The sequence below is a fragment of the Tasmannia lanceolata genome, unplaced genomic scaffold, assembly GCF_043159265.1.
Source record: "Tasmannia lanceolata isolate RefF3 unplaced genomic scaffold, GAP_Taslan_0.1 ptg000015l, whole genome shotgun sequence".
In the NCBI taxonomy this organism is placed as follows: domain Eukaryota; kingdom Viridiplantae; phylum Streptophyta; class Magnoliopsida; order Canellales; family Winteraceae; genus Tasmannia; species Tasmannia lanceolata.
Window position 1 is genome coordinate 61,256,710 of NW_027518692.1, and position 23,476 is coordinate 61,280,185.

At 38.8% G+C, this 23,476-nt stretch overlaps 1 protein-coding gene across 1 annotated transcript; it reads right to left on the bottom strand.

The window, feature by feature from the left end:
• Positions 1-2,155: 2,155 nt before the first annotated feature.
• DELTA-OAT (ornithine-delta-aminotransferase) lies at positions 2,156-20,312 on the bottom strand. Its single transcript, XM_077397745.1, has 10 exons — positions 19,992-20,312; positions 16,788-16,896; positions 16,454-16,684; positions 14,601-14,760; positions 14,080-14,135; positions 13,429-13,581; positions 12,930-13,027; positions 12,242-12,322; positions 11,108-11,341; positions 2,156-2,443 (listed from the first exon to the last, which is right to left on the bottom strand). The coding sequence occupies exons 1-10, from the start codon at positions 20,120-20,122 to the stop codon at positions 2,299-2,301; spliced, it is 1,398 nt and encodes a 465-aa protein (XP_077253860.1). The 5' UTR covers positions 20,123-20,312; the 3' UTR covers positions 2,156-2,298.
• Between the last annotated feature and the right edge of the window lie 3,164 nt (positions 20,313-23,476).

Here is a 23,476-nt window from a genome sequence, read left to right on the forward strand (position 1 = left end):
AGCTACATACATTGTTATGTCTAATAATTAATGCACCATAAATTTCTAATCACATAGATCTTATAATGTTTGGATTAGGAACCAGCATTATTCATGTGCTAATAATTTATATTCTCGTATTTCTAATACTTAATATAAAAATTATGTGATATAAGATCTAAGAAAACTTCCTTCGTAGGAAACCTTTTTCAAAGTTCAGAAATCTTGTATGTAGGTACATAGGAAACGTTCTTTAATTTCTTCAATGGAATTTGTAGTGGCGGTCACAATAGTCATGGACTCTGGTGTGGCTGTGGCACTAATGGTAAAAGTAGACAAGTATAAAGCTCGGTGCCGGAAAAAGGGCCTATCTTTGATATGTTATGGTGTTGTGAATGGTCCAACAATTAAGTGCATTAGAGTGTGTCCATGAATATAGTTGACCCTTTCAGGATAACATTTATAATCTAACAATATCTATTACTTAATAGCATGATTGAAAACCTGCAACTTTTGTGATTTTTTCTCATTTCCGACATGGATGCTCTGTCCTCCCCTCTCTTCCCTCCCTTCTCGCATCGAATTCTTGCATTTTACAGCTGAGCCACGTCTCTTGCATCATGTATATACAAATACAGAGATTAAATACTATGGGCTGTCTACGTGATATAATCATGAAATGACTGGGTTTATATACTATTCTGTCTAACTTGCCTTTATTTAGACAATTTCAATCACTATAGTCATCTTGTACATCTAAATTGCATCATCTATCTTATATTCTATTAACTTTTATAAAGGTATTATTCTATATACTCTTATAAAGGAGAGGTGCTGTCGCCCGAGTCATAAAATCAACTAAAGTTTTTTAGAATATACTGCCTGTGGAGACCAATGTCTCCATAACCTTAGGAAAGCTCTAAAATACTCTCCTTCTCCTTAATAAATCCTATCATCTCTCCATATTTTACATCATTATAAAGAGAATAAGTTGTCTTCCTCATAAGACAGCTGATTCTCTCTCTGTCCCTCTCTCACACATGTTCACTATCACAAAGAGAATATGCCATCTTTTACATTATTAGAGATTATAGACTGAAATTTTTTTTCGATAAATGGGTTTTATAGATATTCAGTAATAAAATTAGATGAGATGTCTAATTTTAATAGGAACATGACAGGGGACTCATAAGCAAGGCACCCACCCAAGATAGCCAATGAGAAGAGGCTGCATGTCCTGATTATTTAACCTTCAGTGCAGAGTGACTCGGTTTCGCATTAAAAGCAATTGAAAGAATATGGACACATCACAGCTTGTCATTGGCCGGCCTGGGGTTAGATTGTGAGTTGCGCGTTCCCCTGATTCATATAATTCATTTGGTAGAGACACCATAGCTCAAAAATAGCTTCGATCGGATAATCTTAACCGTCCATTGGGAAGACTTAATTCCATTAAATCTGGTGTTGCTCTTAACCATTCATTTGCAACCCATTAATCATAGAATGGTTACAGTGATAGATGGGCTGGATAAGTTTATTTCCTATGGGCATAATCTCATGGAACTCTTATTATAGTAATAGTTCCTACCAAATAAAGAAGGCAAAATGATTATTTTTTGTAGTGACATGAGAGGAATCTTTTGAAGATCAAGAGAGAAAGAAAAGAAAATATGATTGGTTAGATTTCATTAGATCAGAACTTCTGTCCGTCATGTTAATATCATAAAGGGAAGACTTGTGAGGACTTTCTTAATTTAAATTTCTCAATAGCACAAAACCAACACCGATTAAGTGATCCATCTCACCTAATCAATGGACTTTTGGAAAATGCAAATGGGTGACTGAACAAAATGTTGACTATAACTGATTACACACTTCAGTTCTCAAGTGAGATGATTATACTCACCTGATTAGTGGTTTTGGATTATGGACCATCAATATATGGGCCCCACCAGACAACCAAATCAGATCACATACAAGTGCCACATGTAGTGGATTAAGATACCTGAAAAAAGGGGAAAAAGCAGTGCTAGTATTAGACACTTTCTGTGTATTTTATATAGAGAATTCCCCATTCTTACTGAGCTGTCTTCACAATATAATTGAGGTTTCCACAACAGCACGATGTCTCCTTAAACCTAAGGACTCTCTCATTCCACGTGCATGGTACTTGTGATAGAGAAATATAAAGCGTTGACGAATTTCATGTAAATTGTGACAATTTTCGCTTTGATCTTATTAAAAGCTTCCAAGTTTCTGATCGTATATTTGGATATGCATTAGAAATGCTAATGAAACTCATACATATATAGATATATATTAAGCATATGTGTGCCGTCCGCAACGGTCACATGGTTGGGGAGCTGTTGAAGAGACTGGTTTAGGCATCTGTTTCTGCTTCTTTGGTAAATCATGTTCTAGCACATCACTTAATGCCTTTGATGCTTCTTTAAGCTCCTCCAAACTGAAAACAACCCACATCAAGCAAAGACAAAAACCAAATCAAATGTTATTGACGTTATAAAACCAAGACAGAATTACCCAGCAAAACAACATAAATTGGCAACTGAATCAGTCCACTTGGTTGTATCAAAGACATCGATCTAAAAAAATTGTAACAAACCGAAAGAAAGACATGAGTGTTGCTATAATTTTCCTAAGAACTTTTCATTAATTGGGATGCAATTAATCAACAAACAACATAATTAGCAATCATTTCCGTGTTTTATTATGTATCAAATCTGATGATCCGAATACAAGTACCAAAAAAGGTCATAAGCAATGAAAGGAATACAAGGGTTGGTATGATAGTAGCAAGAAATTGCAGTCACTTCACGGATAAGAGAGATTAGCATATGAATCTATGCATTTCTTATTGTTTTGAGTACCAAATTGATCTCAATAAATTTGGCCACAAGGATTATGAGAAATAAAAGAAATTCATGGGTTTGATTTATTGAGCCAAAAGATTCTAGTAACTAAAATGTAATTATTTACCCAACCAACTAAGATTAGCAAATGAACCCTTCCATCTGTTAATTTTCTAGGTATTGGAATCCATCAATTTCAATATCATTTCCAACGAGGTTATGAGAAATAAAAGAAATTTGTGGTGTAAAAGAAAGAATCATTCGTTTTGAATCATAAACATTTAAGGGTCGTGATATATTACTTGTACGAAGTTGTTAGGGGCAATTTTGTCATTACTCATAATATAACCGATATAATAATTTTCTTCAAATACGTGCTTGGTGAGAGAGAGAGAGAGGTAGAAGCAGTGTTTAAAAACGCGGATTTGACGCGGAACGCGGCCAGGAAAAATCCTTGTCGACTCAACGCGGACGCGGCCAAGAATGCGGTTGACGAGGTTGACGCGGTCATAACTTGGGAGACTCGAAGGAGTTTAATGACTATGTAGGGCAAAACGCGGAATGCGGATGTGGTGTAATGAGGAACGCGGCCAAGGCAAAAAGGAGTCGACTCGGGGGAGTTCCTTGTCGAGTCAAGGAGTTTTTGAACACTGGGTAGAAGGACAACCAGAGTGACTATGGGGTTTTCACGAGCTTCTATCCTCGCCGGAAGCTGGACGCGTCTCTTGTTGGTGGCTCTCGGATGGGTCGCCTCTGGCTTGTAGGTTCTCTGAGCTGGAAGTTAGCTGCGTGGGATCCCGTGGTCGGGAAGTTTCTCCGGTGGTCGTGGGGGTGGTGTTTGACTCTCTTTCTCGGCGTGTCTCTTCCACTTCAGCCATTACCTCTGCCCATTCTGATTCGGTTATTGAACTTTATGTGGAATCGTCCTCTGTTTCTGAGTCTTCACTGGGCTCAGAGTCAGATTCCGGTGGGTTTACAGTTATCAGTGGACGGCACATTTTCTGGTTTTTTAAAGGTAGGTGGATATCTTCTGAAAACAAACAAGGATGATCAAGGGTGGGGGAGCAGAGTCTGTGCCCGGAAGGTTCGGAGGGGTATCTTCGGGTGTAGCAACAGGCCCTAATAGGATTCCCCTAGGAGGGGTTTTTGCAGAAAACTCTTGGGCGGTGGTGGAGAACAAATGGTCAAAACGGGTTGCTCGGATTTCCAGTCGTCGATCGGAGGGCGGATTCGGCGATTGGAGATGTTGTAGATGTGGCTTTAGGAATTTTCAAAGAAGGAACTGTTGTTGGGAGTGTAAGAAAATATGGTCCAACATGGATTATAATTTTCTTCCTTTCCAGGTTTGGGCTGCTCAGGAAGGAGGTCGGAAAATGGAGGCCAAGAAGGAGGAGCTAATTCGGGCAGAAAAACCCCTACTATCGAGAACACTTCCTTTTGAGCCTCAGATATCTGAAGGAATGTGTTTTAATCTGGAAGTGGTTCCATTACAGTCTATTTGTAATGCTGAGTTAGGGATTTGGGGTCGAGTTTCCCCTAGGTGGCTAGGGATTTAATGGGTATGGAACGGTGGTTGAGCAGTAGGAAAGGTATTAACTGTGAAGTTATTGTATATAAAATAGCAGAGCTGGAGATTTTAATTTCCTCGCCCATGGGGGTGGACAGACATCAGCTAATGAATATCTGGACTACTGCAATCAATTCACCGTTTTTGGAAATTTCCTTATGGGATCAGAAATTCAGGTCAGAGGGCAATACTCTTTGGTGGAACATTGGCGGAGTGCCTCCTGAGGCGTGGTGTGAGGAGAACTTCCGGCGGATTGGGGAAAAAATTGGGAAGGTGGTGGAACTGGGGCAATCCTGTCAAGCTGGGAAGGGTTATTCTGTTGCTCGGATGCTACTTTCAGTTCGCGGAAGTATTGGGCTGGAGCTGGCTATTCAGGTCTCTTTGGATGGAGCCGTCAGATGGGTTCGAGCGTGGAAGGAGGAAAAAGAGAGATCAGATCACGAAGAGATTAGTTCTAGTAGCAAGGGTGTAGGTGGTGATGAGGATTCGGTGAGGATTCTCTCGGAGAAAGTGAGCATTTCTGTCCAAAGGGTATCCGGGAAGGAGGCGGATCTTGTCATCGGTGAAGAGATTTCTGGTTCTACGCAGGTCCCGGTGAAAGAGGCGGCTCACGGTAGTGATCTAGGCTATCTTACGCAGCATGAGGTGCAAGATAGAGTCGACTCACTGGGCGGAAGTTTTGAAATTCAAAATAATGTTTCTCCTATAGGGTACAGATGGCGAAGCGTCTGTGGAGGGATTTCTGCTTGCTCTGAGATGGTGGGCCCCTCATGTCACGTGAATAGCCTCTTCGATATTATCGACGCTCTTTCTCCATGCCCTTCTACAAAGTCGGATTTGACCCCTTCTCGGGAACCAGCGCTTCAAATATCTACTAGAGTGCCTTGGGAGTTGGGTCCTTTGCCAGCTGCAGCAGCGTCTGGGTGTTGGGCTGAGGCCCATGTAAATGAAGATGGCCTCTGTGGATCCAATAGTAATGGGCCTGGTTTAAAAAGTATCAATAAAGATCGATCTGCCTCATTCTCAGCTGTTTGCTTTGCAAGCTTGGAAAGCTCTCGATCAAAATCATTCAGTTTCAGGAGGGATATTCTGGAAGTGGGGGCAGAGGATAGGGTCTACTTTTCTTGCTCCCCGTCCTCAGTGGAAGAAAGATCTGTGAGACTAGAATGTCCTTCTGAAGGTTGGAGCTCGACGGCTGGGGTTTCACGAGCTGTTTTGGCAGATGTCGCTTCGCATCTGATCTTTGATATGGATATTGAGGAAGCTAGTATCATGGAGGTAGAGAAGAGTAGCAACCGGACAAGATCTCAAGAGGTTGGGGGCTCGTCTGTGGAAGTATCCTCGCTGGTTGGGGATCAGGCTCCCCAGAATAGGAAGTCATTTTCTATGCGATCTGGAGCGATGGGCTTCGTCATCGAGGAGTGCGGCGGTTTGAGGAAAGATCAGCAATCAAGACAACCAGTGTTGGTTATTCGAGTGGATTGTCTAGGTCTTTATGAGATGGGGAAATTCCGTATGCCCTCCGTTCTTAAATTGTCCCTTGAATCGAATGAGAGATTTATCCGTCCTTCTGATAATATGAAGTTAAAGGGTTTTGGGAAAAAATTTAAGAAAAAATCACCCAAATATCTTAGTCTGAAGAAGATATGTCAGGGGGATCCTTTTTGTTGTCCGGAAGTTTTGTCTAAGGCAGCTCATTCGGATATAGTAGATAAGGTTTTGAGTCCCACTGGGGCTTCTTTGGAAATAGAAAGTGAGTCTCGGGAAGATCCGATAGAAGGCAAATTTATTGAGGACCTTGTTGGTCATACCCTGGGAGTTAGTAAAATTTTGGGTGTTGTTTATGCCGGTCCTGAGGAAGATTTCATTTCTGAAATCCGATCAGCAGAGATGAGAGATTCGGTGTCGAAAGAGTCTCTGCGCAAAGGAGCTGGTAAGGGGGCTGGCGAGTCTTCAAGCAGGAAAGATAGAGAATTACAAAAACTAAGGATCGATCTAATCTACAAGCCTGAAGCGGCAATCGATGGGGAATCCGTGGATTTGTCGAGAAGAAATACCAGTGTTAGGAGGGGAAAGCGGTCTACAATATCGGGTGCGTGATGAAAATACTATCATGGAATGTTAATGGCCTGAATCATCAGGAGAAGAGAATTCACGTTAAGGAGTTGGTTCGACAGTTCAAACCAAATCTTATCTGCTTACAGGAAACAAAAATGGAGGTTATAAATCGAAGAATTGTACAAGGTTTGGGAGTTCAAGGGGTCTGGGATTTTTCTTTTGTGGGATCGTCTGGAGCCTCGGGTGGGATCTTAGTAACATGGAATGAAAATGTCTGGCGGCTTCAGGATGTATGGAGGGGTAGGTTTTCTCTGTCGGTGGTCTTAAAAAAGGAGGATCATTCGATGTGGATGTTTTCAGGGGTTTATGGACCGGTTCTGAGAGAAGAAAAAAATCTGTTGTGGGAAGAATTAGAGAAGGTTAGGGATTTCTGGTCCATTCCTTGGTGTATTGGGGGGACTTCAATGAGGTTAAAGAGGTGGGCGAAAGAATGGGCTGTGCGAGATCTAACTCTCACATCAAAGCATTCGCCGAATTCATTGCAAAATTTGAACTAATTGATATATCTATGTCGGGAGCTTATTTTACTTGGGCTAGGGGCTCTAGCAGAAGTAGGTTGGATAGATTCCTTGTAAGCTCTGAATGGTTGGGTATGGCTCCTGAGAGTTTTTCCAGAGCTCTAGTGCATTCAGTATCGGATCATTGCCCTCTCCTTCTTGACCCGCGCTTAGAGTCGTGGGGTCCTCCTCCTTTTAGATTTGAAATGGCATGGTTTCAATTTCCAAAAATGGAGGATCGATTGGGGAGTTGGTGGTCCTCATGTAATGTGGAGGGGCCTGCAGATGTGGTGATAGGGAAAAAACTTAGATTTGTGAAGCACAATTTAAAAGTTTGGTCTAAGCAACAAAATCATCTACATCAAGGTAGGAAGGTGTGGTTGGAGAATCGCTTTAAAGAATTGATAGCTTTGGAGGAATGTGGTTTAAGCTTCGACGTGGATTGGGCAGAGATGGGAAAAGCCAAACAGGAACATAAAGAGTTGCTGCTGCGGGAAGAAATTTCATGGAGGCAAAGATCAAGGGTGAGATGGCTGAAAGAGGGAGATAAGAACTCGGCTTTCTTTTACGCGATGGCTAGTGTTAGAAGAAGATCAAATAGAATTGAGTCTTTATCTGTGAATGGAATCAAGAGGAATACTAAAGAAGAGGTGTCCTCAGCTATCGTAGACTTTTATACTAAGTTATATGCTTCTGAAGGATCTTTACGTCCTATTCCGGAGGGTGTGGAGTTTAATAGCTTAAATCTGGAAGCCAGTTCGAGTTTGGAACAACCTTTTTCGGAGGAGGAAATTGAGAAAGGATTGTTCTCAATTCCCAAGGACAAAGCGCCTGGTCCGGATGGCTTCTGCTTAGCCTTCTTTCAATCCGGTTGGTCGGTAGTTAAAATGGATATATTTCGATTCTTCAAGGAGTTCTTTGAAGGTATGGGTCTTGATAAGAGCACCGGGGCTACCTTTATAACATTAATTCCTAAAATCAAGGGTGCATCCAGGGTGTCTGATTTTCGTCCAATCAGCCTGGTTGGTTGCCTATACAAGGTGTTAGCAAAGGTATTAGCAGACAGGATTAAAATTGTGCTTCCATTTGTTATCTCAGATACGCAGAGTGCCTTTATTAGTAAAAGGCAAATCTTGGATTGTTCTTTAATTGCGAACGAAGTTATTGACTCATATTCAAGAAGTGGCTCTGGGGGAGTTCTATGTAAGCTCGACATGGAGAAAGCCTATGATAGAGTGGACTAGGAGTGTCTGGATTATATTCTAGGGAGAATGGGTTTTGGAAACCGTTGGAGAAGCTGGATGAGACGCTGCATTTCCTCGGCATGGTTCTATGTCCTGGTAAACGGGTCGCCAAAAGGCTTTTTTAAGTCATCTAGAGGGCTCAGGCAGGGGGATCCATTATCTCCGTTTCTTTTTCTAATTGTTGCGGAGTCTCTCAATAGGTTGATGGTAAAAGGAAGCAGTAGGGGTCTGCTGGAGGGCTTCATCATTGGTCGTGACAGAGTTGAAGTGTCGCTCCTGCAATTCGCTGATGATACATTATTGTTCTGTGCCCCTGTCAGAGAGAAGATTTTAAATTTGAAGGCTTTGCTAAGATGCTATGAGATGATTACTGGGCAAAGATCAAATTTCCAGAAATCCAGCTTGTTTGCTATAAATATTCCTTCATCAGAAGCTATCGAGTTTGCAGGTGTGATGGGATGCAAGTTGGAGACTTTTCCTTCATCATATCTTGGTCTCCCTTTGGGGGTGGGGAGGCCGGGAAAGGAGATATGGAATCCTATTGTAGAGAGAATTGAAAGAAGGTTGGAAACCTGGAAAAGAAACCTTATGTCGAAAGGTGGCAGATTAGTTTTAGTCAAAGCAGTTTTGGCTAACATTCCTATATACTATCTGTCACTTTTCAGCTGCCCGGTGAGTGTTATCTTCAAAATTGAAATGCTTCAAAGAAGATTTTTGTGGGGTGGGTCTTCCCCGAAAGGAGGAATTCCTTTAGTCAAATGGGAAAAGGTTTGTATTCCTATAAAGAATGGAGGGTTGGGAATCCGGCGCTTAAAAGAATTTAATCGTGCCCTTTTGGGCAAATGGCTCTGGCGATTTGGTTTGGAACAGTCGTCGCTATGGGTGAAAGTTGTCGGGAGCAAGTATGGCTTCTTACAAGGCAGCTGGTGTTCGGATGATAAGTATGGTAAGCAAGGAAGGACCATTTGGCGTAATATTTTGAGGCTCAAGCAAAATTTTGAGGCCGGAATCAGGTTTAAAGTCTACTCGGGTGATCGAATTAGATTTTGGTCGGACCCTTGGTGCTCATCCGATCCTTTGGCAGTGTTGTTCCCTGGATTGTTCTCAGTGGCCTCGATCAAAGACGTGACGGTTGCTGCTTGCTTTGAAAGAAGTCACAATCGGGTAATATGGTTCCCTTGTTTCAGAAGAAATTTTTTTGAGCGAGAATTGGCGGATATCTCTCAGTTGCTTCACCTCATTGAGGGGTGCTATATTAAAAAAAGTGGGGTGGATAAACGGGTCTGGATTTGGCATCCTTCTGGGGTTTTTTCCGTGAAATCCTTTTACTATCGGTTATTACCTATTCCTGAATCCCCTAGTTTTGCTGCGGTCTGGAAGTTTCTGAGCCCTCCTTCGGTATCTTTCTTTAGTTGGGCGGTGTGTAATGGGAGGATTCAGACCATCGATTTTTTACGAAAGCGAGGTATGTGTTTGGTGGATCATTGCCCGTTTTGTTTGGAGGATGGGGAATCGATTGACCACCTGTTTATCCATTGTAAGATATCAAGGGTGATTTGGGCTTTAATTCTGGGCAGGTTTGGGATTTGTTGGGTCTTCCCCAAGTCCTTAGCCGATCTCTTCTCGAGCTGGGATTTTGTCCCTTGGAAGAAAAAAGGTAAGATGCTTTGGAGGTTATGCTTGGTTGCATTATGGTGGGTCATTTGGAAGGAACGAAACTCGAGAGTTTTCGAAGGATCCGCAAACTCAGCAGATTGGTTATATAATAAAATCATAGCGCTGGTCATTTTTTGGGTAAAAAGCATTCCTTTGTTTAAGTTCGTCTCAGCTTTCGATCTTTGGAAGGGTTGGCGCTCGGTGTGCTCTGAAGGTATGAGTCGTCCAAAGAGAAATCTGAAATGGGAAGCTCCCCTTGAAGGTTTTACTAAATTAAATTTTGATGGGTCATGTTTTGGAAATCCGGGTCCAGGTGGGATTGGAGGCCTTCTTAGGGACTCCCAAGGGAGCGTTTTGTGGGCTTTCGCAGGTCCCATTGGAAGATCTGATTCGTCTGAAGCGGAAGTAAGGGCGGCATATCAGGGGATTAAGCTTCTAAGTGTTGATTCCTATGATAGGACAATTGTGGAAGGAGACTCTTCTAATTTATCGGTTGGTTATCGGGCCGAGTGGTTCCTCCGTGGCGTTTTTTAAGCTATTTTGAGGAAATTCATGATCTTATCTCAGAATCCGATATGGTTTGTAAGCATGTTAGGCGTGAAGCAAATGGAGAGGCGGATTCCCTCGCTAAATCTGGTGGTTGCAAGAGAAGGGCTGGAGTGGTTCGACTTCCTTCCTCCGTGAGAAAAAGGGGCTGTTACTTTGATGTTTCTTTTCCTGTTTTTCTTGTATTAAGATTCTAGTTTTATCTTTGTATCTCTGGTGGTCCATCTCGGATCCCTTTTTCTATATATTATCATTTCAAAAAAAAAAAAAAAAAAATTCTTCAAATAAGGAAAAAGGGTCTCTATCAATTAACGTCACTTTCTCCTTTATATTCATCCATGGATGATCTCATACTATCTTCACATGACTTGGTATCATAATCCAAAGAAACAAAGTAATCCACAATCACCAAAAGTCGTCCATGTTAGTGTAAGAAAAGTGGGACTGGTAGGCTTTGAATTCCAATGCATGGTGCAAGAGTGTTGTAATTTGAATGTGCATATCTAAGGGGAAGTTTCAAATTCTTCCTTTTTCCTACTTAACTGGAGAAATTTGTTCTCTATATCAACCCTAAGTAGGATAACGAGGTCAGTTCACACCATGGAACTTATCAAAACCCAAAAGGAGTACCTTATGGAGAGTGGAGGTGCTAATCGGATTATGGTGTCGTGTGTGGGCTTAGCAAGAATTCCTCTCTCCTTCAACATCAGACAGATATCATAAGCAGAGATAGGGAATAGAGCTTTGTTGTACAACTCCACTGCATTGAGCAATCCTCTTCCTCGCACTTCTTTTATTATCTGTGGGAATTGTTCTTGTACTTTCATTAGTTGATGCCTGAACTCCTGCCCCATCTTAGCAGCTCTGCATAATGGTAACAGAAAAAGAAAGAAACGTCATAATTTAATTACATAAACCATAAGAAAATAATTCGGATAACCATTATTATCATGAAATTTCTAAAAAAGATGCATCCATCCTTTGTCAAAATAACTCCTAAAAGGATAAACAGAAACATTTCTTTTATCTCTAGCGTGCTGAGTTAAGTATAGCAGCTTAGCTTCAACACAGGAACACATCTTTTCCATTTCCACAACAACAACAAAAATTGTGACATAAGCTAGATGAATAAGCCTTTTTTTTTTTAAATTGACAATTTCATTGATACAATGAAAATTACATTGGGGACCAGGGGTCCCTACTTGCATTACATAGAATCAATCAATTAAGGGGGTGGCTAGAAGCATGCTCCTAGACCAGTAAAAAACCAAAGAATGATCTTCTGGGTCAACCATCACAACGAGTTCTACACTTCCGTGCGTTGCCACCTGGCTGAATACCTATTGCTAGATGAATAAGCTTCAATCTATGTTCTCTAATTTTCTCTGTTTTTCTTGTTTATTTGTATTTTTTCTTGATTATTTGAATTGTTTAATACTTCTTACAATATTTAAAATGTTTCTATTTATCAGTAGATTTTGTATAGTCTCTACCTTCATGAACTAATATAGTAGAATAATATATCCTTTGATGTCATCATGGCTACATTAAAGTTTCAGCTCATAGAGTCTTTGGGTCACTATGGCTAGTGTCCCTTTGTCCTTTTCTAACACCTGTACACGTGTTTGGGCCTAATGCATACCCTTTGATTTATCATCCAAAGAGCGACAACCAACTCATAGCAATAATAAATACCAGAGTATAAAAAAATATGGAGAACTATTGGTACTGTAGCTTGGGTCCAAAGATATCATAAATTCATACCTCTCATCGAGTCTTTCATTTTTTATCACATCCAGCGAAGCAATTGCTACTGCGCTTGCCAAAGGATTTCCGCCAAAGGTACTGATGATAATTAAATCAAAGGAAAATATCAATTCCCATGATGTAACTCACGATAAGAATAACTAGAAGTGAAAGAGAAACAGATTCTGAATAGACTGTGGAACACAGGAATAAGAAAGATTCTCGTATTGTATCATCTCATTAGTTTCCCCTTCAGGTTATATTTTAAATTTCCTTCTGAATCTTCTGATTTTAGTATAGAAATGCTATTTCAAAATCATAGTAGATAGAAAAAATGCATTTTGAGATAGTAGTAGTAGTAAAGGTTATTATTGTATATACAAATATCAAGCAAAAATTATTTTAAAAAAAGAAAGAAAAATAAATATTTTCTCCCTATAGCAGTGTTCACATGTGCCTCACACATGTCCAATGCAACAATATTTTGAAAGGGGATAAGGAAGGTCACCCGCTCTACGATGCCTAATCCTCATCGCACATGTGCACATTACAGTGTTGTGAGCCATACACCCAGTGACCACTGTGAGGATGGGCCCATTGAAAATATTGCAGAGATCAGACATTCCTAACCATCTGATCACTGCCTGTAAATGGATTATTAAAAATGAAATTCATGAAAATTGGACGACACTGGAAAAATGCAAACCTTCCATGCTCTCCTGGTTGAATACATAGCATGATGTCCTTGTCAGCTAGCACCGCACTAACGGGTATGACTCCAGCGCCTAAAGCTTTTCCTAGTATCTGGTTCAAACATTTAAAAAAAATCTCGTTAGAAATCAGAGAAATGAGGAAAATTGAAGCTTTCAATCAGCTGGGAAAATAATTCCAGCTGTTCATATAACAAAGAAAGGGCATGTGTTAGTATCGGACACTGACTTAAAGCCATTTGAAACACCTAAGTGCCTATCCAGACACATGTAATTATGCTATATAAATGTTCAGTTATGAATAACAAAAGGATACATTAGAAAAATAAAATATTAAAAATATTAAAACACCATAGAAAAAAACTAAAGCCATGTTCTTATGACCTATCATGTCAACACTTGTATCTGCACTGAATGGAAACAGCTTAAAAAACTTTTAAGTGTCACGTCCTTGTCCAGTAGATGGGAATTCATTAAGATAAAACTATGGCTTACAACAACGTCCGGCCGGATGTTTTCCCAGTCACATGCCAGCATTTTTCCTGTGCGTGCAATGCCGGTTTGTATTTCATCTGCTATCATCAGAACATTATATTTCGAGCAGAGGTCTCTAACAGCTATTAGGTAACCATCAGGTGGAACAATAACCTGCAAATATGAAACAAAAACCCAAAAACATGTTACCTGAAATAAAACATAGAATACCAAAAGATGGACAGTGTCAAGCATACTCAGTCAGTATTAAAGCCACATCTAGTCTAGAAAACAAAAGCTCCTGAGGAATTATAATGGGTCTAATCCCAACATGGTGAGAGAAATGGACTTAGTTCCATATCCTAGGGTGCTTATAGCCTTTAACAATTTCAAAAGACAGACCAGGAACCAACAAAAGCCTGGATAATATTTAAGACAACCTAGTTAAATAGTTCAAAGCGATGTTCAAAACCTTGGAATTGATGGAAGCCTGAATAAGCACTGCTTGGTCAAGTGCATAAACAACTTGCCAAATATTATAAAGATCAGAGATTCAACTCATAATCGGAGCCTGATCAGAACAGGTCAACTCAGCCGAGTACCTAGTCAGACTCAATGAGTTTCTTAATGTTGATGCAAGTAAATTATCATAAAGTTCCTAAGCATACTTACCCCTGCCTCTCCTTGGATGGGTTCAAATAGAAATCCAGCTATCAGATCTGCATGTGCTGAAAAACTCCAAACAAAAACAGCAAATTATAGACTTGAAACACCATAGATTCTAGATGCACCACATCTGATTCTAACAAATAAAAAAGTATAACATCCACCATGGCAGAGGAGACGATCTTACAGACCCTATGTCACAAATGTCGTTCTCGGGAATTTTGCGGCAAGGGAAAATCTCGGGATATATCTTTTTTTTTAGGTTTATATCGGGAAAAACGGTAAAAATAAAATTATTTCAAAAATATATAAAAATATTAAATTTATGAAAATATTTAAAATAAAAATATTGTAAAAATATAGGGATAATATCGCAATATTATCGGGATATTTTATAATAAAAACGAAAATATCTCTACATTTTTAAAATCTTGGGATTAGTTTGGGATTTTGTCGTTTTATCAAAATGTCGCAATAAAAATGCGATAATTTGAAAATATCGGAGATATTTGTGTTATAATACAGACCTTTAAATATGTTCTCAAGTGCATCTGCATCACCAAAATCAACTTTTAGATGGCCCGGCAACAAGGGTCCAAAACCACGAGTAGCATCATTGTCACAGCTCATAGAAATCACACCCAAGGTGCGACCATGGAAACACCCACAGCAGGAAACGATGATAGCCTGCAAAGGATTAAATCCCTCAATTAAGATAACAATTAGAAGGTGTTTCACGATATCACCATTTAGTTGCTAAAATATAATTATCTCTTTTCATGCCATTTACATTCAAAATGAAAATGAAAAGCCTCAATTTGCACATGCATTTCTTCATCTAATGTCAGTATGTATTCTTTAGCTTCTTATTAGTTGCTATGAACCAGAGATAGTAAGCCATCCTTGCTCCTTTTTTTTTCAAGAGTACGCAGAAGTCGATTTACAAAAGGAGGATACTTCTTTGAGAGACTGAAAATCCAAGTGTGCCAGAAGAAGTAACAGGATCCCAGAATTGGTAAGGACCTCAAGAGAGAGAAAATGCAAAGAACAAAGAGAATCCACCCAAAAGATTCAGGACTTACCATATGTATGGCAGCTCTTAATGTTAACAGAGAAAGCACAAAACTTCCTACCAATGTGTTATTAACTAAAAGCAAAACCATTTTATGTGTGATCCTAAGACCCTACTCTACCCACACAATGTACAACCTGATTGTCGGATCAGAGAGACAGAGGTGGAGGATACAACAAGCAGCATATAATATACCACCCTCTCCTCTCCATTTCCTACCAAAAAATCAACCAATTCTGTCAGTCACAACCCCACCAACCGTTTTCTCATGCATTAAGGTCTCTCAAACTAGTTACCTTGAGAACGGAAAAAACCCTGCCTCCCCCCCTCACCCATGTATTAAAAAGTCGTAAGCTTCTTTGTTCCAACAGTTACTAAGATTTGCTTACCAAACATAACCACTTCATCAATTTTTCTAATTTATTGAAAAAATATACAATTCCCCTTTCAATAACCTTAAAAATCCCAAGCCCTTTTCAAATATCCATTTTCTATAGATAGCTCCTCCCTCCCTCTCTCTCATGTATTAAAAAATCACATGATTCTTTGTTTGACAATTAATAAGATTTTCTCCTTTTTATTGAAAATATATGATTTTCCTCTGTCAATTTAAGTTAATAATCCCAAGTTCTTTTCAAATACATGCTTTCACTACCTCTCCTAATTATTAAAAATATGTATTTTAACATTTCAGTAGCTAACTTAATAAAATTTGTATATTTTAACATTTCAATTCCTAACGCCCCATCAACGTGAAGTTTGAACTCACCAGCCCCTTTCTTTTTTTTCACAGTGTCATTGTTGCGGAGTGTTTCACGCGTTAGCTGGGCGGAAACAGATAACATAACAATTCTTTCTTATTCAAATTATGAATCGTAATACCGTAATCGTAATTGACTGATATAAATAGCCTGCAGTTTCTACTCCTGCTAATAGTTTAGCACATTCTTTGTTGCTATTATGGGGTCCTGAAGCACAAGGAGATTTTACTCGTTGGTGTATGAGTTTTTCCAATACTTCCATGTTGGGCGCGAGGAAGGTAATCAAAAAAGAGGTGACTAATTCCCCATCTCATTGGGGGGGGACAGCGTAAGTGAGCGAATGTGTGTAAGTTTAAGGCTGGTGTAAGTTTTATTAGAACTCCAAGTTCCAATTTCATGTTTTTGTCAATTTTCCTACTTTTTTCCTTGTATCTTTCTTTTGTTGTCATTCTCATGTGCATTGCCAAGGTTATTCTCATAGTTAATATAAGGATTTCAACATAAAGGATACAACTATTTCGTTAATAGACATTCTGTATCAGCGTACCTCATCCTTGGGTATTTTTTTCTTTTCATAGCCCCATTTTCTTGCCAATTTCAGAGCTGTTTCCACGCCTTCGGCACCAGTATTCATTGGCAGCATCATTTCATATCCAAACATGCGAGTCAGACGTTCTGCAAAGATAGGAAATTTATCATTATAGAAAGCTCTAGAGCTAAGAGTAAGTTTTTCTGCTTGTTCAACCAAGGCTTTTGTGACTTCTGGATGGCAATGTCCCTGCAGCATAGAGAGGGGAATTTAATTAATTTCTGAAGCAAAAATCAAATAGGCCAAAATGGTAATTCAAATGATAGAAGTAACTTGAAAAAGTAATGCTAACCTGGTTGACTGCAGAATAAGCAGAGAGAAAATCTAAGTATTTGTGACCTTCTGGATCCCATATACATGTACCCTTGGCTTGAGAAACAACCACGGGAATTGGATGGTAACTGCAGTTTTAGCACAGAAACCAACTTAATGGAATATACACACCTATCAATTTCCAAAGTCTGAACTGATGGAGTAACAAATTAAAAATGAAACTTGCATCACAAAAGGTAACAGTAAATAAAGGAAAAACAGATACAAGCCAGAAGAGCTCACAAGAAAAAGTAGCAAAAATTTGAGCTAATCATTATTTATCAATAAAATTTGAAGTTACCAAAGTTATCGAGAACCCAAAAATTGTGCATCGCATCTTGTAGAATGAATCCTACTTAACATGCCAAAAGGAGTTCGCTCCAGCTAGTCCTAAGCTGGATTTCCATGGTTATGGGCATCAAATTATTGTGACTTCGAAAAACAAATGACCTTGCAGACACCAAGAGATTCTTTTTCTTTCTGTCATGAAGGCAGATCTCAAAGACCTCTTAAAGAAAAAGTTCACTTGAAATAAGGTAACCTTCTTTAGATTAATAATTGGTAGGCCTAATTTTATTTTATTTTAAAAAGGCATGGCAGATTCCATGAAGATCAGATGTTGAAGACATCACAAATAAATGGGAGAATAAGATACCCTTCTTAAACAATAAGGTCCTGGATTTAAACTAATACATCAACAATAGGTCTGAGATTTGCATCTTGATAGATGATCAAAGATCAAGTTAATAAGCGACAAACTGTCTTGTGGGCCCCAAGACAACGTACTTGAAGAATCCAAATCCCACAACATTCAGATGCTTTTGACAAATATATCGTTTATTTATGTAATTACTCAGGGAAATCACCCTAAAATATTCCCTCACCCTGAAAGAGTAAGGCAGCAACTTCAAGAACAGTGCTCTGTTATGTGTAGTCAAGCATGCCTAGTTTGGAAAATTTAGTAGAAATTAGAACTTCTATAGACATACTGCTTAAAGACACAAATGGGCTCGTGTACAAAGCCTTCAAATTGTTTAATGTAAATCTATTCTAAATTAGCTAATGATGTGTATCCATGGTGGACAGGTTTGGTATTAAATATTAGGGAATATAAAATATGATAATCTCTCTGATAGTTTCTTTCTAATTGTAAATGAATAATATATAGATTAATGTTCATTCCGATTGAAACTGTGCTAAATAAGAAGAAAACTTTAATATTCACATTCATAGGAAGGCTATCAACAGTTCAACACTTGATTTCTACCTTCATTAGATAAGTCATATAACCTAGGAAACTTAAATTGCTACATTTTATGAATAAAAATGAGGCTAAACTAAAACAAGGTTGCCAGAGCGGGAATCGAAGGCTCCCAGGGAAGAATCCTGCTCAAGGTTGCCAGAGCGGGAATCGAAGGCTCCAGGGAAGAATCCTGCTTCCTTGAACTAAAATTTATTTTAAGAAATTCGCATCTAAACTTTTTTAGAATATGAAGACAATATCTAGAGGTTATTTGAGGTTGATAAAAAAATGGCTCTAGAAAATCAAACCAATGACCAAAGGTCTATAGGTGGTGAATCTGAGTAATTTCAATTTAAAGCCAAGCTAGCGGGAAAGTCAAATTTACTAAAGAGCAACATGATGCCATTAGTAGAGAAGTACAAGTCAAACTCTTCAATGAAGCAGAAGCGGCTTTCTGGTTGAACTACAAAGGAGTTCTACCATAACAAATTAACTCCTGTGGCAGTTTATTTGATCTTGTCTGAGAATGATGGAGAATCTTCCATGGGAAACCTTACACATGTGCAAAAGAAGCTCCTTGCAAGGAAATACAACATTCTTCAAAATAATAGAAGCAATTTGCACTTTGGGCCCAAAACAATAAAAATATATCTTTTGACTTATTACCTTGATCTCGAATAGATAATGTTTTTCCCTAATTATTTCTCCTTTAAATTTTATTTCTAGGCTCCTTATAGATACATACACAGTTCTCCATAAATAATGAAAACTATATAGTACATGTCCAAAAAGGGTGATTATTGAAAATTCTGACAAACCTCATAGTATTTTCCGGATTTTGTAGAAATTACAATAATTTATAGATTATAAATTATTTGCCATAAATTATTTGTAATGGAATGATGGTCGCTCCTGGTACTTATCATTAACTATTAGAGATTATAAAGTATTGGATCATAAATTATTATAGCACCTACTATACATCTAAAAAATGTAAAATGAGTTGTAGGATTTTGACATGCTTACAAGGATTTATACAATCTCACAATGAATATTTTAGTTGAAAAAATTTGTATACATTATAACACATTTACAAATATTTACACTTCCTTTTTTTTTAACTTTACAAAGTCTATAGACAGTGCAAACAGACAAAAAATGCCTACTCTGCTCAGTTTCATACATAACAACATCTATAACTTGTTTGAATCAGATCCAAATCTACTTTACCTGAACTGACTGAGCCAAGCTTGTGATTCCCATCAGTTTTTTTTATCAATAATAGTTCTACTACAAAAGAATTGACTGTATGAGATAACTAACATGAAAAATGGAAGAGATGATAGTAGGATCACAAGATCCAAACTGTACTAGGTGTTTAGAGCTTCTACTGAGTTAATTTGTACAATGTCTAAGCTGATGGAAGAGTGGTAACATAAATCAAGTAAAACTGTCTTTATATAGTCTTTTTCCTTGATTGCAATTAACTATTTACTCTGCACTCAAACACCATAAACCTGAATTCGAGGCTTAGCAAAATAAGTAAAAGTTCATGGCTATCTCCGATTGAACGTGATCAAACTAGAAACTCACTATCCTCAAATTCTCTATAAGATCAATCAGCAATCAGGTGAGATAACAACAATAGAAATTATCCTAATGCAACAATATCTTAACAGAAAAACAAAAAAAAGAGCCGTGATCTCTCTTATCAAACCACAGCAAAATGCGACAGCTGACACTTTACGAAACATAAAGTGAACTAAACCAACACAAATAGGAATAACTGAAAAGATAATAAATCAGATAAATAATCAAATCTATATAAAGGAAAAAGACATTCTGAAAAGAAGAGAGAAAAATAAACAATCCTTGAAACATAGTATAAAACCAAATGAAGGGCATATCATACAAAGAAGAAAAAAAATCAAAGAAAACTACTTGTGGGCACTGTATTCATATTCAAACTTCATTAGCTCTTCAGAAGAGGAGGGACTGCCTTGAGGAAGAGCACTGAAACTCCTCCCAGAAACCCTGTTTACAAAACAAAGAAGAGATCTCTTGGTCGCCATTGGTTTTCTCCAAAATTCCCGACCAAAATGATGTTGGAGAGCTCAAAGAGGCAAGAAACGAGAAAACAATCAGAACCCAGATCCTAAAACCATTAACCCAATTCAGAATCCGATTGCTTTAGTTGAGTTTCTCTATTCCATTTATGTGGGTTGATTTGGTGGTCTTGGATTTTGGATTACAGTTTATAAAGTACCTATATATGTATATCCATTGAGTCGGAAAAGGAACGGAAAATTTACAGCCATTTCTACTGAATTTGTCACTTCCCTAAATTACCCTTAATTTTGACGGGCCCACCTTGGGAGATGACAACAAAAATAATTACGTCGATTGAACACACCATTGTACAAAAGATAGCCGGTACTGTTAATAAGTAGACGAATACTATAGCAACGATTTCCACCCAATTGGAAAAGATCTCAATGCAATGGTAAGGACTAAGGATCATACTCATCACTAATAATTTAATCATCATCATTAGAAATGCGAAGGGTACTTTAGTCATTTTACAAGAACGTACCGGTGTCGTGTTGTAAGGGCCGGGGCCACTATGGACCCCGCTCCTAGGACTGAATATTGAGTTTGATCCACCTATGTCTGTGTCGCGATCCATTTGAATGCCATCTCAATTGGGTCTTATTCGGTCAGGGCAGTGATAAATCGACTCCCCATGTGTCTATCTCTCTCTTCTTTCTGTTTCTAACCTAGAGGAGAGAGAAAGACACATGGGGAGTCGATTCATCAATTTGGGGAGTCGATTTATCACTCCCCACTATTTAATGTGTCTTTGTCATGATCCCGTGAAGAATTAAAGCAATTAAAATTATAAATGCCCATTTTTAATCTACAAAAGAAAGATGGACCCACGCTAGGGTTTGAGTAATTTAGATCACCAAATAATGTGAGCCCCGCTAGTTTTTTTTTAATTGAGAAATGAAATATTCCCCCATTTTTTATTTGGGGCAGCCTCCTCTAGTGTAAAAGAGTTGTCGAAAATACACTAGTGGGGGCTGCCCCAAATTAAAAAAAAGGGACGAATATATAACTTCCCTATTTTATTTTGTATACTGAAAAAAACTGCTCATATTTAGTAAGTACGGAAAATAATATCGTACTGTAGTAAAATACATTTTGACGTGGGACACTGAAGAAATTTTTGGCAGCAATTGAGTCACATTCCACTAGTTAAGAGTTATGTCTCGTGGGTCCCCGCGAGCCTTGCAAAACTGAATTTGGCGGGTACAATGTGGGCCCCAATCAGGCAGCTGAAAACGAATACAGCTCCAACAAAGAGCAAAGGCCAAAGGCACTTTCCGAGTACTGCCAAATGATCTAAAAAAGCGTGTGGCACACTTCCCCTGGCCCAAGAAAAGTAAAGCAGATGATCGATAGGTGCAACTCGGGTCGGGTTTAGGCCGACCCAACCCGACACAAGGTTCAACCTGACGCAACGCTTTTTTAAAACCCGACCCCGACCGAGGAAACCATTTTTTTAAACCCGAGCCCGACCCAAGTTCAACCCAACCCGACCCGACCCAACCCAAGGTTTTAAGCTTAAAAAAAAATCCATAAAAAATGTCGGGTTTCACTCAGGTCAGGTTGACCTAAACTCAACCCGACATGACTTTTTCAGGTTAAACCCGACCCGAGGTGCACCCCTAGATAAATGCAGCTCATGGCTTTTGGAACTGCACCAAATTTTCATTGCAAATGGTAGAGCAGTGGCGGGTTGACAACTAGCTAGCCACTTGTTTGGCGTAATTCCCCAACTAGAGCACTAATCTAAATCCTACCGTCTCTAATAAGTTCATGAAGAATTTGACCCATTGAGGAAACAACTGAAAAACATGCCTTGTTTGATGGGAAAATGAACATACACTTTGATCGAGCTTATTGGGACTCCAGAGTTGCAGAAATTGCACAACCCCCCCTAATGTATTAAGAAACCAGTCACTTTCACCATCAATAGTAAAGAGAGAATTAGCTCTTCTGTAACATTTTTTCTGCGTCAAATGTATATTTCTCCAATATTTCAAAAGCTAATAAAAATACGACTGTATCCAATACATTTTGTGTGGTAAATTTTTGTAGGGTGCTCCATACAACAGCTAGGAAGAACACCTTACCTAAACACTTGCAAATGCACATGAAAAACAGCCAAAAAGTAATGAGCCTACTTTGAAAAAAAATATTGACCATTTCCCTTTTCTCGATCAGCGATGAGAATAATACAACCATCAGTTGAATCAAATATATTGATCCGAAGCTAAGATCTCTAAAAAATAAAACTGTGATGGCTCAAAAATCATTGATTTCAGAAACCCATTACATGATTCCAAGATATCTCACTTCCTGTCTAAATGAACAAACCTTAGCGAGGGAGGTGGAAGCTTACATCTGGCAAATCCCCCCCCACAAAAAGAATTACTGGTGACTTACACTACCCATTAGAAGCTGAGAGTCGACCTAGAATGGGGTATGTTTGGATGCGTAGTTTACTAGGTAAACAGACAACATGTAGGATAGGGAGTTGTGATCTTCTGGTATAGTAGAACCCAATGGTATGTTGGGATGTCAAGGGTGATGAGAGAGAGAGAGAGAGAGAGAGACTACCACAAAAAAAACTCACTTTAAAAGCTTCTTAGTGGCATACAATGAACTGACAAGTGGAATAGTGGGAAAGTAGTCTTACCAGATTTTTGGCTCATTTTTGCAACAAGAAGTAGCATGAATAACGTTAATGGTAAACCACTGGTAAAGTCCTACAAAATGTACAATCAAACAGGCCCATATGACATTTGGAAATGGATTGGGGTCGGCTGAAATGGTAAGTGATGCATTCGCCTCCCCTTTTATGCCTACTCTTTTTACACTACAAAGGAGTGGCCCGGGGAAGATAAGGGAGGCAAATATATCATTTCCCTAGAGAAAATCTTGTTTTTAAACTTATTGAAAACTCTGTATGAAGGGCAGCAGATGTAATAGAATTTTCAAACCAGCATTGTTAGTTCAACTTGTAAACTTTTCCAATGTAGCCTGATAGAGAAGTGGGTTATGGGCAAAGCAAACATTATGCAGAACAAGATACATAAGAGTGCAAGTGAGCATTTGTACAACATTGGAAAGAACAGGAAGAAATCGTGCAGATCAAAATCTGGCCAATCTAGAGGAACAATCACAGATAAGAATCTCTGTAAGGTTTTGCAGAGAAGTAAAGGGGCTGTGTTGAAACAGAACTGAAGAACCACCCCAAGTGTTGAGGACTCATATTTTACAAGCATTTCTGTTTCCCAGAATCAGGAAAACAATTTCAGAAGGGAAAGCAGGATTGGAGAACAGGAATTCTGTTTTGA